The following is a 15,484-nucleotide window of genomic DNA, read 5'->3' as shown; positions in this document are numbered from 1 at the left end:
CCACGTCTTTTGACTGTGTTGCTTGTTGTCCACTGTGTATTTAATTGTGTGTCTTGCCCTCTGTGTTTGTCAGTTGTTGTTTTGAAAACATGACGTTGTGTCTCTGTTTATTACTGAATCTGCAGGCTGCCTATCTTACACAATGCATGTTCCTCAGAGTCTTAAAGGCATTTTTTACTAATGGTTTTTGCTTAAATTTGCTTCTAATATAAATATAAATAGTTAATGTTGAAGGCTCATATATAATTTTTTCCCAAAACAATGTAACCAGTATATAATTAAAATAATAATGAAATAATAATAATAACACTAACCCTAATAATAATAATAATGAAATTTAAAATTCATTTTGAATGTCTCCTCAAAAGTTTAATAAATCAGGGCATCATTGGTGTCACACCTGGCTCCGCCCCCTCCCTGTCTGTCTAGCCTGGCTCCTCCTCCCCTGGTCTTCTGTTTAGTTCCGCCTCTCTTTTTGTCTCATTGGTTTCAGCTGTCTCTTGTTTGTTCGTTTGGGTTTGTATATATTATTTGTTTTCCAGGTCTTCAGTGTGGGTCAATGTTTCATTTCTAACGTTTATGGTGAAGTCAGAGTCTTGTACGGCAGTGGTGTATGTTTCTCTCTTAAGGTCTTGCTTGTACTTCTATTGAGTGTTATGCTTCATGGTAAAGATTGCTGTATGTTACGTCGTTCGAGTTTCAGTGTGTGAGGTTTGTTTCTGTTTTGTCACGTTTCTCTTCGTTGTGCTTTAGTTGTAGATATCGCCTTGTGTTGTCTGAGTAGTTTTAGATTTAACACGTTTCCTGTAGTTGTGTCTGTTGTATATTGCCCAACGTCGTATATGGTTTACTTCTGTTTAGTCATGTTTGCTTATGTTGCACTCCAGCTGTATAGTGTCCTGTGAGTTTAGGTGTTCAGTGTTTCCTGTTTCAGAGTGTTTTGTAAGTGTTCTTATGGTCTTCGGTTCAGTTTGCTCTGGTTATGTTTCGTGTTTCATTCCGTTAGCTTTGTATTACAGCTCACCGTATGTTTTGGTGTGTGTGTGTGTGTGTGTTAATCTTCCCGTTGTGCTTTGTGTAATAGTTATTTGATTTAACTTTGTTATATGGTGTGTTCTTCCGTGAGTGATCTTTTAGTAGTCTGTCGGTGCTAGTGTTTACCATGCTGCGCAAGAGTAGAGTGATCCGTGTAGGCACTATACGGTCAGCTAATATGGCTACTTTAGGTAGCTTAGAGTCCCGCTCTCCAGCGCCAGTGTGTCCGCCCCCTGGTTATACTACCACCCCATCGTTACAATTGGTAGCTGCCTCATTGTCGCACAGCCATTTTCACAATCTGTGCAGTAATGGACGGCTCTGAATAACTTCTCAATCTACAGCCATCTACAGCCATCTATTAAAGCATCCATTTTGGTTTAACGTAGCATAGTTATGTGTTATTTCATTATTCTGACACCTTCACTGTTTTAAATAAACTAGTTGTATCGGATCATTTGACTTGAGTGTAGCTATGAGCCACAAAAAGACAAAACTACAAAACTCACTTTTTTTTTTAAATCTCAGGACGATGAATTACCAATTTAAACCTTTATGGGTACAATTTTAAGCTACACTGAACTTTATAGAAGTAAACTGACCTGAAAAGTACATAATTAGAAAATGTCAGACATAAATTATGTAATCAAAGAAATAGAGTACATATATTATTTTCCATCTTAATTTGAAACAGGCCTACCGATTTAGCTGTCAATTTCCAATGTTATACAAAGCTGTTAAAAGAATTAAATTTTTACTCAATACTCAAATTAGCACCTCACCACAGGTGGTGTTTCTCCAGCCATAGATCAGTACACCCTTAGCAGCACATGCATGGACATATGATGAAACAGCTGCACACATGCAGTCCTCACTATTGGCGCAGTTGCACGCATCATACACACACCTCTGCAGAAAATTAAGCAACACAATTAAAACAATTCCTGAAATGGCACGAGTATGTGATGTTTTCAAACCCAGACATTAGGGTCCACAAGACTGTTCATGTTTTTTTTCTGTCCCAATTGATGTAAACAATGTAGTTGTAAAAACTTGTTGTTGTAGAAATATTCTGAGAGCTAAGACTGAGCACAGGTGTCTTTGAGGTTTAGTATGGAAAACATTGTTTTAAAATAACTCTAGCTTGGGCACCAAAACTTACATCTCTATAATTTTTTGGGTTGACTTCAACATGACATTGGGCAAACACTCCTGCTGGGTCAGTAAGCAGGACACACCATTCCTTGGCATATTTTTCTAAAAGAACATAAATAAAAAAAAAAGATAAAAGAATTAAACATATGTGAGAAATTATTGTTTAAAAGAACTAGGCTGAATGTACATGAATAATAAGGACTATACCTTTTTCAACACTCATACTGCAGGGGTCTTGATTGTTGTTGCTGACATCAGGACAATTCAACCCAACCTCCCATGTCTTGGCAAAATACACTCCTGTGCCCTCTTTAAGTCCTGATTCTGTGACAAAGTCATCTGCTTGGACATTGTTAAAGTTCCCACACAGACCTATAGGAAAGAATTGTATTTGTCATGAAATGAAACATTTCAATATAAGGATAAATATATATGCTCACAGGCCTACAAATGTAGATGAAAACAGACCGCTTAATTCTGTCTTTGTAGAACTGGCTACAATGTACACTTGCATGACTGGAACTAGTTGGATCTCCAAACGAAGATTTGCTGTGTTGGCAATAATAAAGAATGTAGAAGGCTTGAAGATCGTCAATTGATCTGAGAATAAAATAAGAGAGCCCCATGTCATTAAAAATCACAGCTTACTCATCAATCGATCTTTATTAAGCTGTCCAGACTTGCTTTTACAACTGGAAATATGCATAGGTAGATATTCACAACTTAAAGCATCTATGATTTTATGTTTAGGTAAAATAAGTCAGGGTTGGAAAATTCACCGGTATAAATTGGAAGCTTGGTAGTGAAGTCATTAACTTGTACAATGCCATTTGGTAAGAAAGTAACCTGTAAATTGGACATAAAAATGAAGAAGTAATAATAATGAAACATTGCTAACAAGATTACATTAATTGGAAATTGAGATGTGTTGATACATCATTCACTGTATGATGAACTGGTGCTGAAAGACTCCTGAAAGTTTAGTACCGCATGAGATGATTTTATATATATATATATATATATATATATATATATATATATATATATATATATATATATATATATATATATATATATATATATAAGTTTGGGCACCCTTGTTAATTTTCCTGATTTACCTTTATAAATCATTGAATGTTTGGATTAAAAAATTCAGTTAAATATATCATATAGGGGACAAATACAGTGATATTTAAGAAGTGAAATGAAGTTTATACGATTTACAGAAAGTGTGCAATAATTGTCTAAACAAAAATAGCCAGGTGCATAAGTTTGGGCACCCAAAAAAAACCCTTAACTTAATATTTTGTAGATCCTCCTTTCGCAGAAATAACAGCCTCTAAATGCTTCCTATAGCTTCTTATGAGAGTCTAGATTGTGGCTGAAGGTATTTTAGACCATTCTTCTTTAGAAAACATCTCTAGTTCATTCAGGTTTGATGGTTTCCGAGCATGGACAGCTCTCTTTAAGCGACACCACAGCTTTTCAATAATATTCAGATCTGGGGACTGAGATGGCCATTCCAGAACATTGTACTTGTTCCTCTGCATGAATGCCTTAGTAGATGTTGAGCAGTGTTTAGGGTCATTGTCCTGTTGGAAGATCCAGCCCCGGTGCAGCTTCAGCTTTGTCACTGATTGCTGGACATTGGTCTCCAGAATCTGCTGATATTGATTGGAATCCATGCGTCCCTCAACTTTAACAAGATTCCCAGTCCCTGTACTGGCCACACAGCCCCACAGCATGATGGAACCACCATCAAATGTTACTATAGGTAGCAGGTGTTTTTCTTGGAGTGATGTGTTCTTTTTCCTCATGCATAACGGCCCTTGTTATGGCCAAATAAGTCTATTTTAGTTTCATCAATCCATAGCACCTTACTCCAAAATGAAGCTGGCTTGTCCAAATGTGCTTTAGCATACCTCAAGCAGCTCTGTTTGTGATGTGGGTGGAGAAAAGGCTTCCTCTGCATCACTCTTCCATACAGCATCTCCTTGTATAAAGTGCGCCGAATAGTTGAACGATGCACAGTGACTCCATCAGTAGCAAGATGATGTTATAGGTCTTTGATGCTGGTCTGTGGGTTGACTCTGACTGTTCTCAACATCCTTCGCTTCTGTTTATTCGAGATTTTGCTTGGTCTGCCACTTCAAGCCTTGACTTGAACTGTACCTGTCTTCTTCCATTTTCTCACAATGGTTCTCACACTGGAGACTGAAAGCTGAAATCTCTGACATAGCTTTCTGTATCCTTCCCCTAAACCATGACTGTGAACAATCTTTGTTTTCAGGTCATTTGAAAGTTGTTTTGAATCTCCCATGCTGCGACTCTTCAGAGAAGATGCAAAGAGGTGAAAAACATACAATTGCCACCCTTAACTACCCTTTTTCATAATTGGAGTCACCTCTGTATGGAGGTCAAGGGTCACTGAACTTACCAAACCAAATTTGAGTTCCAGTAATTAGTTCTAAAGGTTTTGAAATCAATAAAATGACAACAGTGCTCAAATTTATGCACCTGCCTATTTTTGTTTAGACAATTATTGCACACTTTCTGTAAATCATATAAACTTCATTTCACCTCTCAAATATCACTGTGTTTGTCCCCTATATATGTTATGAATTTTACAGATGATATCAAATGTTTATTTAGTTCAGAATGCTTACAGTGGTTGTTGAGATTATCAGTTTCAGAGCTGTCAGACATGTTTCAGTATCTGTCTGACCACACTGCACCAAATTCCCCAATATAGTCAAATCTTTGTCCTGAAGAAAATAAAGCAAAATTTCAAATATTTCTAATTTACTTCAATACTTTTTCTGTCACAATTATTACTTGTATTGCAATTTTTCCATATTTTGTAGGATTTTATTTATTTATTTTGCACTAGATTGGATTAGAGACATGACACTAAGTTTAACAATACAGAGACAATTCTGGCATATTAGTCACTGGCTTTAATAAACAACTAATGTCTCTGTGGTTTTAAGTGAATTTAACAGAATTGACCTTGGAAAGGACATGGTAGCAGTTTCCATGGAAGGTGTAAGCAGTGCCATCATATGTAGTGACATGAGACCCCGTCACCATGCATGTGCCAGGACAGTCGAGAACCTCACAAGTCCACCGCCCACTAGAACACTCACTGATATACACAGAGAGGAAAGATAGTTAAAGTACACTTTGTTTATAATGTGTATATGGACTGTGTGTGTGTGTGTGTGTTACCATTTTTGACAAGTCCTTGTGTATGATTCTCCAGATTTATAGTTTTTTCCATTGTGGCTGCAAGCACATTGATCAACAGGGATGCAGCCAGTATTCCCAATGTCATCAAGCACAGTGCCTGTATAAACAGATCATTATACATATATAATTCACTTTAGTCTTTTGTATGGTATAGATATATTATTTTCATAATTCATATGGAGACATACCTTTACTGAAATAAATTAATCATTTTGATGTTGGAAATAATTTTACCAAAGTTGACAAAAGTGGTGAAATATATAAAGTATTATAGAAATTTGTTAATTTAAAAAGACATTTTTACATAAAAAAGACATTTTCTAAAAATCACTTATTGCATAAAAGTGTGATCTAAGGGACTGAGATAAAATGTGCCTGGTAAATGTTTTGTTATTCCATATCAAGCTTCATGGAGTATCAATATATCAGTATTTATGTGTGCAAGAGAAAAAAAAACATTACAGCTATTAAAAAAAGACTCATCAGCATAGAACAGTGTTCAGCATGTCCAACACGTATCCATTCATCTGTACTACTGTATATTATTCTATACTATACTACACTATACTCACACACAGAAACCTACAAAGTAAACAATTACTAATGGACAGTCAGTTTAAGCAAAAGCCAAAAACAATTGTCAGGACTATTTTGTTATGAATCAATTACACAAATTTTTCACAGAAGCAGGTCCTAGTTCTAGCTAGCTAGTAGCACACAACGTGCCTAAATATGAATGTGCGTAAGTCCATTATTAAGAAATATTGTAAAATAATATTCATTTAGTCATCAATGTATTAATTTTTCATTGTCTCCTTCATCAAAGGAATCAAAATTCTCCCTTATCTTCATCACTATTATCTACATCACTTGTGTTAGCTAGCTAGCCAGTAACAGACATCACACATGAATGTGAATCTAGCTGTGCAAGTCCACCATTATAGTGAGTTGGTTATTTATTTGACTTTTTTATTTGAGTATTTTTCAAATAGTATCCTGGTACTATTTAGAAATCCATGCACATTTCATTTTATGTTTCTAGGAATACCTGGGAATTTGGCTCAGAAGTATAAAACTGAATAGTCAAATTTGTTTCCTAAGAAACTGAATTAGAATTTGTTTTGTCATTCTATTTGATAAAATTATTGTATTGAATTATTGAACTAGAAAGTGAACATTATTGGTGAACCAATATTCAACATGGTGTATATAATGAAATACTGTGATTTATTATAGTGTGTCAGAGATGATCCAGTAAATCCTGCCACTGACTACCAGAGGTCCTTGTCTCCTGAGTTCTGAATGTCCATGTTATTCCTAATCATACAAGACTCAGTGTGTGTGTGTTTCTACAGTGTTCATAAGTGGTGGGTTACCAGGTGGGCAGAAGCAGCCATCAACACAGTGGTCTGCACAGAGCTGGCTCCCTTCTTGGTTAGAACAGGTGTCTGGGCAGGGGCTCCCACACTCACTGTGTACCATGTTCAATGGACACTCTTTTCCTACATAGATCAAACCACATGGATAATTTCAGCACTCAATAGGTTAACAACAACAAAGGTAAAAAAGAACAGGGCCACTATTTTATAAAGTAGAAATATTCAAGATGTTCTTTTGTCTGGATACCCCTGCTACAACCCCTATAACGCCTGTAATTGCCCTGCATCACACTGCTGCTCCAGAATTAATGAGATGGTTCCACAAGTCACTGTATAGTCTATTTTATGCATTCCTGTGCCATTAGTTCATATTCTGCATTTCACTTATTTTAGATATAGCTCCTTTAGTTGTATATATTATATATATAGTTATGTATATATCGGGGTCCCCGGGAGGGGCTGACTCCCCAGGAGGCAGGGGTCAACTCCGGGAGGAGGTACACTGTAAAAAATCTTTGTTTGCTTATGTTCTGTGAATATAAAAATTTATGTGAGCAAAGCATGAAACATGAAAATAGTTACTCCAAAAACAAAAAACGAATTGTGCCATCAGCTGCTGCATTTTTACCATTCAACTTAATATTTTGTGTTCAGTGAATGAGCATTATGGTTCTCAGTCAACATGTCAAGTCCAAAGTAAAAAACTGTTGGGCGAGCAATAGTGGTAGTGGTAAAACTAATGCGCATGCTCGAGAGAAGATTTTCTTGGCGCCTTCTGCACCAAAACTAAAATGAAGACCCAGCGTTTCACCATTTATCTAGAGGACTTCAAACGTTCACTGAGTGAAGTTAATGTGGATCTTTACTACGCTAACACAACTAACTTGATGGCGTTTGTTGAGTTTGAATTTTGAACTAGGTCATATTTCAACATATTTTCCAAACGTTGGCTTAGGTCTAGTTTTGATAACTATACAAGTTGTTTTTCAGTGTTTAACTTTGCTATGAGTTTAGTAATGTTAGTGTTAATACTGTTGTGGTTGGCAAGGACAAGCTACCGATTAACGGTTAATTAACTGTCACGCGTTAACTGTCCATTTGGAATTTAACTACCTCACGTCGGCAAACTGTTAGCATGCGGACTAACGTTAGCTACCTAGCTAGCTAGATCTGCGTAGTAATTAAGCATTTGCTGAAGCCCAATCGATTTCTAATTAAGTACTTTTTTAGATACTTTTTCCAACCACATACAGCTCCGCGGTCAGTTCTCCCGTTTCCCTGGATGTGTGTTGTATGCGTGTTAGTGTCCCCCCTCCCTTAGAACCAGTGTGGTTTTGCCGTTAGCGTACTGCTAATAAATTAGCATTGAGCTAACGTTGGTGTCATGGCTCATTCTTGTCCTCCTGAGACGACGACGTTTCAATTTTTATTACATTTATAAAGCAGCTCTCATATGCCTGTTTGGTAATATTTTATGTTTACTTTTTGACATGCAAATAAAATGCACAATTACTTAATTATATTCTGTATATTTTGAATTTACTTCATAAAGCATAAAATGTATAGTTCAGGCAACTTGGATACTAAGTTGGATACTGGATACTGGTTTCATTAAACCATCCTTTTTCCCTGAGACTTGGCGTGATCGCTTCCATTTTATTTTGCACTCCCTGCACGTCACAGTATATTGAACTGTGTATAAAACAGATTTCTTCCAATGGTCTCCAAAACTGCTTTTCAGATGACATCACTATTACTGGTACAGGTACATACCACAGAGTGTTTTGGTCCTCCAGTTTTGCGGCCTGCCCCCTGCATGGGCACACTGTCGTGAGAACTCAGATATTGTGTTACACAAACATGGGGTCTTGCTGCTGTTACAGTGACATGCATCTCTAACACAAGCATCCATAAAGCCTTGAATGGATAGTAGGTCCTGGCAGCTACTGAATGCTGGACTGGAAAGCAGCTGTTGACATGTAGATCTCTGAGAAGAATGAAACAAAATGTTAGATGGTAAACCCTTATTATCACCTTATTATACTATGAAAATGTCTTATTCGGTATTATGGAGGATGAAAGGTGACCAATCAATAAATAAAAAAATTATTGTGCAGCATAAAAATAGAAACAATGTTCAGCATATATAAAAATATTTATATCTGGAATTACTGATTTAAGCTTTTATTTATTTCTGGCTTTATTTATGCAGATGCAGGTGTATCTACATTACAGATGCAGGCTTACTAAACGATCGTGAATGTGAGTAATAAATACCTTGCTCAGGCATTCCTCAGGATTCTCCTGCTCATTCACCTCCTCACACGTCTCAGTTGGTGCATCCATCTTCCATTTGTGGCCATAGTCATCTGCATTTAGTCGTGCCCCTGTAAAAGAAATATAAAACTTACAATGTTTTAAGCAGCAATTTGTAGACAGTTGTAAACAGCAGTTTTAGAAAATACATTTTAACTGCAGAGAAAGATGTAAATACCTCAAAGAAACATTTTCCTAAGCCATAGTTCCCATTGTGCTGATTTTAAAGAGTAAACAGTGTCCGAATGGCCTGGTGGCCTGCTTTTAATGTACATTCATAAAACTCATTGTCTTTGCCAACAGAATCAACTAGTACACAACTATAAACAAGGAGCGATTATATGTTAAATTGATAGCAGAACCATCGGCAACAACATTCATTCAAAATCATGACAACCAATTATTTCAGAAGTTATGTCTGAGTAATTGTCACGTTGAGGACCCCGGCCCCTCCCTTTTGGGCATGTGTTTACGTAGTCTACGTGCATCGTCTGCGTCTGTGGATATTCCGTGGTGATGGCTATGTCATGTGATAATCCGTCTCACCTGTGAGATCGTCTCGTAATCACGTGGGGTTAATGTGGTTTGTCTATTTAATGTGCGCTCGCGCAGTGTCCTGTGCTCGTCGTTGTCTAAGTCTACACGTTGTGTGTGTATGCGGAGTGGTCTACGTGCGCTATTGCGCTATATCTGTGTTTTTCGTGCGCGTTACGCGCTAAAATAAAAGTGACGTCTGTCAAGCCAGAGGGATCCATGTCTCGTCCTTCGTCCAGCCCCGAGCGTCACAGAACGATGAGCCTCGCAGAGACACCAACATGCCAGGCTACGCCACCCGGCATAAGAAGGCGGATCGCCCCAGCAAGCGGCACCACCGCTCTTCTTCCTCTTCCCCGCGCCGCAAAGCCCAGCCGACTCGGGCACAGCTCATGCAGGACCCCGAGTGCGCGTACCTGCTGTGCGCGGCTCGGGAGACATCCATACCCGAGCTGGCGGAGGAGTACCGCCGGACAGCGACGCGGGTGTGGGAGGAGAGGCACCCAGCTCCTTCCCGGGAAGGATCACCCATACGGGTGAGTAACCCAGAGCTCTACGAGGCGTCGCCACCAGAGGGCGTGCCCGTAGAGGAGGAGAACCCGCCGACGCTGGCGCAACTAGAGGAGGACCCGGTGTGCGCCTTCCAGCTGGCCTCAGCCCGGCGGCTAGAGGAGAGGGAACCCGAGCTGGCAGAGTCCCTCCGCCAGGGCGCGGTACGGATTTGGAGGGAGCGACACTCCCCTCCATCCCGCGTCCTCTCGCCTCTGAGGGTGGGCTCCTGCATCTTCGGTGCTACCGAGTCCACCCCAGAGAGCGAGTTTGGGGAGGTGGACTCCGAGGAGGAGCAAGAGGACGCGGAAGAGGCCTACCCTCCCTCTCTGTGCGATGCCTCCACCATTGACTATGGTGGGGAAGGGGAGGAATCCTACCCCCTGTCGGTGAACGACTACGGTGAGGAGGAGGAGTCAGAGGAAGAAGAATATCTCCCTCCGCCCGTAGATTCCTCTCCCACCGTCGAGGAGGGGGAGGAGTGCTCCGACGGCCGGTACTCCGCCTACCCCGCTGGAGACGGTGAGGAGGAGGAGGGCACAGACAGCGACCTCTATTCAGAGGAGGAGGGCAGTCCGCCTCCCTCTGAGTGTTCCGTGGGAACTGTAAAAGGAAGGGGCACTCCTGGGGAGACCACGTCCTCCGGACCTTCCAGGGCCAGCCCCATGGACTATTCCCGGGGTGAGAGCCCGGCTAAGTCTATGGAAGGGGTCCTGGAGGGCGAGGAGGAGCTGATGGACTGTGAGGAGGAGCTCCCTCACGCTGCGCCTGGCAAGCTCGCCAGCTACGCTGCCTCGGACGCGTCCGCCAGCTACGCTGCCTCGGACGCGTCCGCCCGCGGCGCTGCACCTGGCGCGTCCGCCCGCGGCGCTGCACCTGGCGCGTCCGCCCGCGGCGCTGCACCTGGCGCGTCCGCCCGCCGCGCTGCGCCCAGCGGAGGGTTCGCAGCAAAGGCAGGAGGGGGACTGCCCAACGCAGCACCAGCAGCTCCGGATCTCTCTCCCCTCATCGCTCTCCTCCTGGCGCGCAGCCTGGTGCCAATGTCGTGTGTGTGTGTTCCTGTAATCGTAAGTCTGCCCGTATGTGTACCAAACCCCCTTTTCCCGTTTGTGTCGACGTGTGTAAGCTTGCCTGTTTGTGTGTTTGTTCCTGTGCCGTTTAATGTGTTTAACGTCTTTTCCCCCGTCTTCCCAGGGAGGGTGTGCTAGGCGATTCGTGATGGACGCTTCGCCAAGGGCAGTCACCTCCCAGACGCAGGACTGAGCGCGTCGGATCCGCCCATCGTCGTGGGTTCGGGGCACTCGGTCCTGTTGGCACCCCGGGACGGGTAGTGCCCTTGGAGGGGGCGTCTGTCACGTTGAGGACCCCGGCCCCCCCCCTTTTGGGCATGTGTTTACGTAGTCTACGTGCATCGTCTGCGTCTGTGGATATTCCGTGGTGATGGCTATGTCATGTGATAATCCGTCTCACCTGTGAGATCACCTGTCTCGTAATCACGTGGGGTTAATGTGGTTTGTCTATTTAATGTGCGCTCGCGCAGTGTCCTGTGCTCGTCGTTGTCTAAGTCTACACGTTGTGTGTGTATGCGGAGTGGTCTACGTGCGCTATTGCGCTATATCTGTGTTTTTCGTGCGCGTTACGCGCTAAAATAAAAGTGACGTCTGTCAAGCCAGAGGGATCCGTGTCTCGTCCTTCGTCCAGCCCCGAGCGTCACAGTAATCTTTAATAGTACATTTTATTTATAGGCGCCTTTCACGACTCTCAAGGTCACCGTACATAAAAGAATAAAATCATATCAAAGAACATAAACAACAACAAACAACATAAACTACAAAAAGCAGGGAGCAGATTAGAGACTATATGCAGTCCTAAACAGGTGTGTTTTAAAAACATCCAAGGAATCAATATTTCAGATGTCCGGTGGAAGAGAGTTCCAGAGATGGGGAGCTGAGCGACTGAAAGCTCTTAGCCCCATGGTGCTCATACGTGCTAGGGGAACAGTGAGACTGATGGACGAGGAGGATCTGAGAGTGCGGCTGGGTCTGTTAATGTTTAGGAGTTCAATGAGATATGGAGGGGCGAGGTGATGAATAGCCTTTAATGTGAGAAGTAGAAGTTTATAATCAATGCGAGATATAACAGGGAGCCAGTGAAGCTGCTGAAGAACAGGACTAATGTGATGAAAGGATGGGGTTCTAGATATGACACTAATGTGATGAAAGGATGGGGTTCTAGATATGACACTAATGTGATGAAAGGATGGGGTTCTAGATATAACACTAATGTGATGAAAGGATGGGGTTCTAGATATGACACTAATGTGATGAAAGGATGGGGTTCTAGATATAACACTAATGTGATGAAAGGATGGGGTTCTAGATATGACACTAATGTGATGAAAGGATGGGGTTCTAGATATGACACGGCAGCAGCATTCTGAACCAGTTGAAGCTTATGGAGGGATTTGAGGGAGAGACCGAACAAAAGGGAGTTTTTCCTTGCCACTGTCGCCTTTGGCTTGCTCGCTGGGGGCTAGGACTCGGCACTTGTAAAGCTGCTTTGTGACAACAACTGTTGTAAAAAGCGCTATATAAATAAAATTTGATTGATTGATTGATTGAAGAGAATTACAATAGACCAGGCGGGAAGTGACCAGGGAATTAACCAAGATGGCAGTATTTTCAGGAGTGAAAGAGGAACGGAGACGGTTAATGTGACAGAGATAAAAGTATGCAGACCGAGTGATGTTATTTATATGGGTTTGGAAAGACAGAGTGCTATCAAGGACGACACCCAGACTCTTTACCTGAGGGGAGGGAGGAACAATAGTGTTGTCTATGGAAATGGAAAAACCTTTTACTTTTGCAAGAACTGATTTAGAACCAATGAGGAGGACCTCTGTTCTATCACTGTTGAGTTTGAGAAAATTTGAGGAAAACCAAGACTTGACTTCCTGTAAACAATCACAGAGGGAGGAGGGAGGGAGGGTGGAGTTGGGTTTGCTAGAAACATACAGCTGGGTGTCGTCCACATAACAATGAAACTGGACTTTATATTTATGAAAGATGTGACCTAAAGGAAGAAGGTAAATCATGAAAAGAATAGGACCAATGTGTTGGAAAAACCAATGGCTGATAACCTATGAAGGAGGACAGAATGAGAAATGGTGTTGAATGCCACACTCAGATCAAGGAGGATAAGTATGGATAAAAGACCTGAGTCAGCTGCAGTCAAGAGGTCGTTTGTTATTTTGAGGAGTGCTGTTTCTAAACTATGATGGGGACGAAATCCAGATTGAAATAGCTCATAGAGGTCATTATTGGAGAGGTGAGAGTGAACCTGTGAAGCAACTGTCTTCTCAAGGATTTTAGAGAAGAAAGGTAAATTAGAAATAGAACAATATTGAAATTGTTAGGGTCTAGACCAGGTTTCTTTAATATTGGGGTAACTGCAGCAGACTTTAATGACACAGGGACAGATCCAGAGGTGAGAGAAGAATGAATAATGGCAGTTATCACAGGCAAAATAAAGGGTAGACATGCTTTAACCAGGGTTGTTGGAAGAGGATCAAGTTGACAAGTGGAAGATTTACATTTGTGGATGAGAGTGGATATATCAGAGATAGTTGGAAGCAGAAAATTAGTAAATGGACGAGTGAGAGGGCACAAAATAGGGGGAAATATGGTAGAGGAAGTGACAGGAGGCAATTTCTGATGAATCAAATCAATTTTAGTATTGAAGAATGACATTAAAAAATTGCAATGGTCGACAGACTAGAAGTGAGAAGGTAAGGAGTCTAGTGGCTGTAGAGTGGTTGAGACCAGAGTGAACAGGGCCCGTGTGTTTCCATCACCGGCTCTAATTAATTGAGAATAGTACTGGGATTTAGCTGTGTGAAGACTGTCTTTATAGGAAAGAAGATGGTTATGATATAGATCCTTGTGTATTGTGAGGCCAGTTTTCCTGAAAAGACGCTCCAACTGGCACCCTGTAGTTTTAAGCTGACGCAGGTGAGATGAGAACCAAGGGGCAGAGTGAGTAAAAGAAACAGTCCGGGTTTTTAGTGGACCAAGTGAGTCCAGAAAAGAATGAAGCCCATTGTGATGGACCAAATCATCAGTAGTGTCTGAAAGGCATTAGTAAGACTGTCAATACCTGATAGAAGTGAAGTTATATTAATATTTTTTATATTACGATAAGTGATAACATGTGGTACTCTACTTTTAGACCAGGGGTCTCCAACCTTTTTGGAACTGGGAGCTACTTCTTGGATACCAGTTATTGCGGAGGGCTACCTTGGCGGCGAACGAAAGTGAAAGATGTTGAGTGGGGGGGGGGGGGGGGTGCATGTGCGAGTGTCAATTGCTAAGCCGGAAGACCGCCAGCAACCGCGGACAATCTATAATAGTAGCAAAAACATAAACGATGCAGCGCTTTGGTGCATGGCGCTATAGTGAGCTATTTTTAAAACAAGCCCGCGGGCGACTCATGACGTGGGTGACCCCTGATTTATTCAATATTGACGGCAGCCTAACTTTTTGATTGACAGCTAATTGAGCAATAGAACACGAGAGGGAGTGTGTTATCGTGAATATATGTACATGCCGTTACTTGACAACGCGTCCGCGGAGTGATACAGAGAATGAGAATACCGTGCTGTTATCACACATATCTGCAGGGTTAGAACACTTCTCAACCAGTCGGATTGTGAACTAACTGTTGTATAATTGGCGAATAATCATTTAGTGTTAGAAGGGGAGGGACAACTGTGAATTTTGATTGGACATAAATTTAAGTAGATTTCTCGATGGGACCAATTAGGTTTACAAATTTATATGTAATTCATTGGACCTTTGGCGAGCTACTCGGAAAGGGTTGGCGAGCTACTGGTAGCTCGCGAGCGATGTGTTGGAGACCCCTGTTTTAGACAGTCATGTTGATACTGAATGAGATTAACAAATGATCGGAAACAGGGAGGTCTGTGGCCATACAGTTATGAGGAGTTACACCTGAACAACAAACTAAATCCAAGGTATGTCCTTTAGAGTGTGTTGGGAAGTTGATATGTTGATGTAATCCAAAACTGTCCAGGCAAGATGAAAAATCCTTAGAAGTGGTGCAGTTTACATTGTCCATATGTATATTAAAATCACCAAGGAGAATAATATTTAAGTCTTCTGGATTTGTATGTGTATATGACCGTCATTATGGATCTGCCCCAAATAAATCTCACTCTTCTCAGCGAATGTGTCTGCTTTGTGATCACT

General features: G+C 41.4%; 1 protein-coding gene across 9 annotated transcripts in view; it reads right to left on the bottom strand.

Moving 5' to 3' along the window:
• LOC143492558 (uncharacterized) overlaps positions 1-15,484 on the bottom strand; it is a 69,426-nt gene that overhangs the window by 38,671 nt on the left and 15,271 nt on the right. For all 9 annotated transcript variants that reach the window (XM_076990893.1, XM_076990895.1, XM_076990894.1 and 6 more), the window contains 11 exons: positions 9,096-9,205; positions 8,592-8,805; positions 6,816-6,941; positions 5,419-5,536; positions 5,200-5,335; positions 4,857-4,955; positions 2,970-3,036; positions 2,659-2,790; positions 2,398-2,562; positions 2,198-2,292; positions 1,818-1,944 (listed from right to left, as the gene is read on the bottom strand). In XM_076990893.1, the coding sequence (XP_076847008.1) occupies positions 1,818-1,944; positions 2,198-2,292; positions 2,398-2,562; positions 2,659-2,790; positions 2,970-3,036; positions 4,857-4,955; positions 5,200-5,335; positions 5,419-5,536; positions 6,816-6,941; positions 8,592-8,805; positions 9,096-9,205 (1,389 nt within the window). The remainder of the gene's footprint in view (positions 1-1,817; positions 1,945-2,197; positions 2,293-2,397; positions 2,563-2,658; positions 2,791-2,969; positions 3,037-4,856; positions 4,956-5,199; positions 5,336-5,418; positions 5,537-6,815; positions 6,942-8,591; positions 8,806-9,095; positions 9,206-15,484) is intronic.

This window comes from Brachyhypopomus gauderio, unplaced genomic scaffold (assembly GCF_052324685.1).
Source record: "Brachyhypopomus gauderio isolate BG-103 unplaced genomic scaffold, BGAUD_0.2 sc79, whole genome shotgun sequence".
NCBI lineage: Eukaryota > Metazoa > Chordata > Actinopteri > Gymnotiformes > Hypopomidae > Brachyhypopomus > Brachyhypopomus gauderio.
This window is presented reverse-complemented; position numbering and strand designations above follow the sequence as displayed.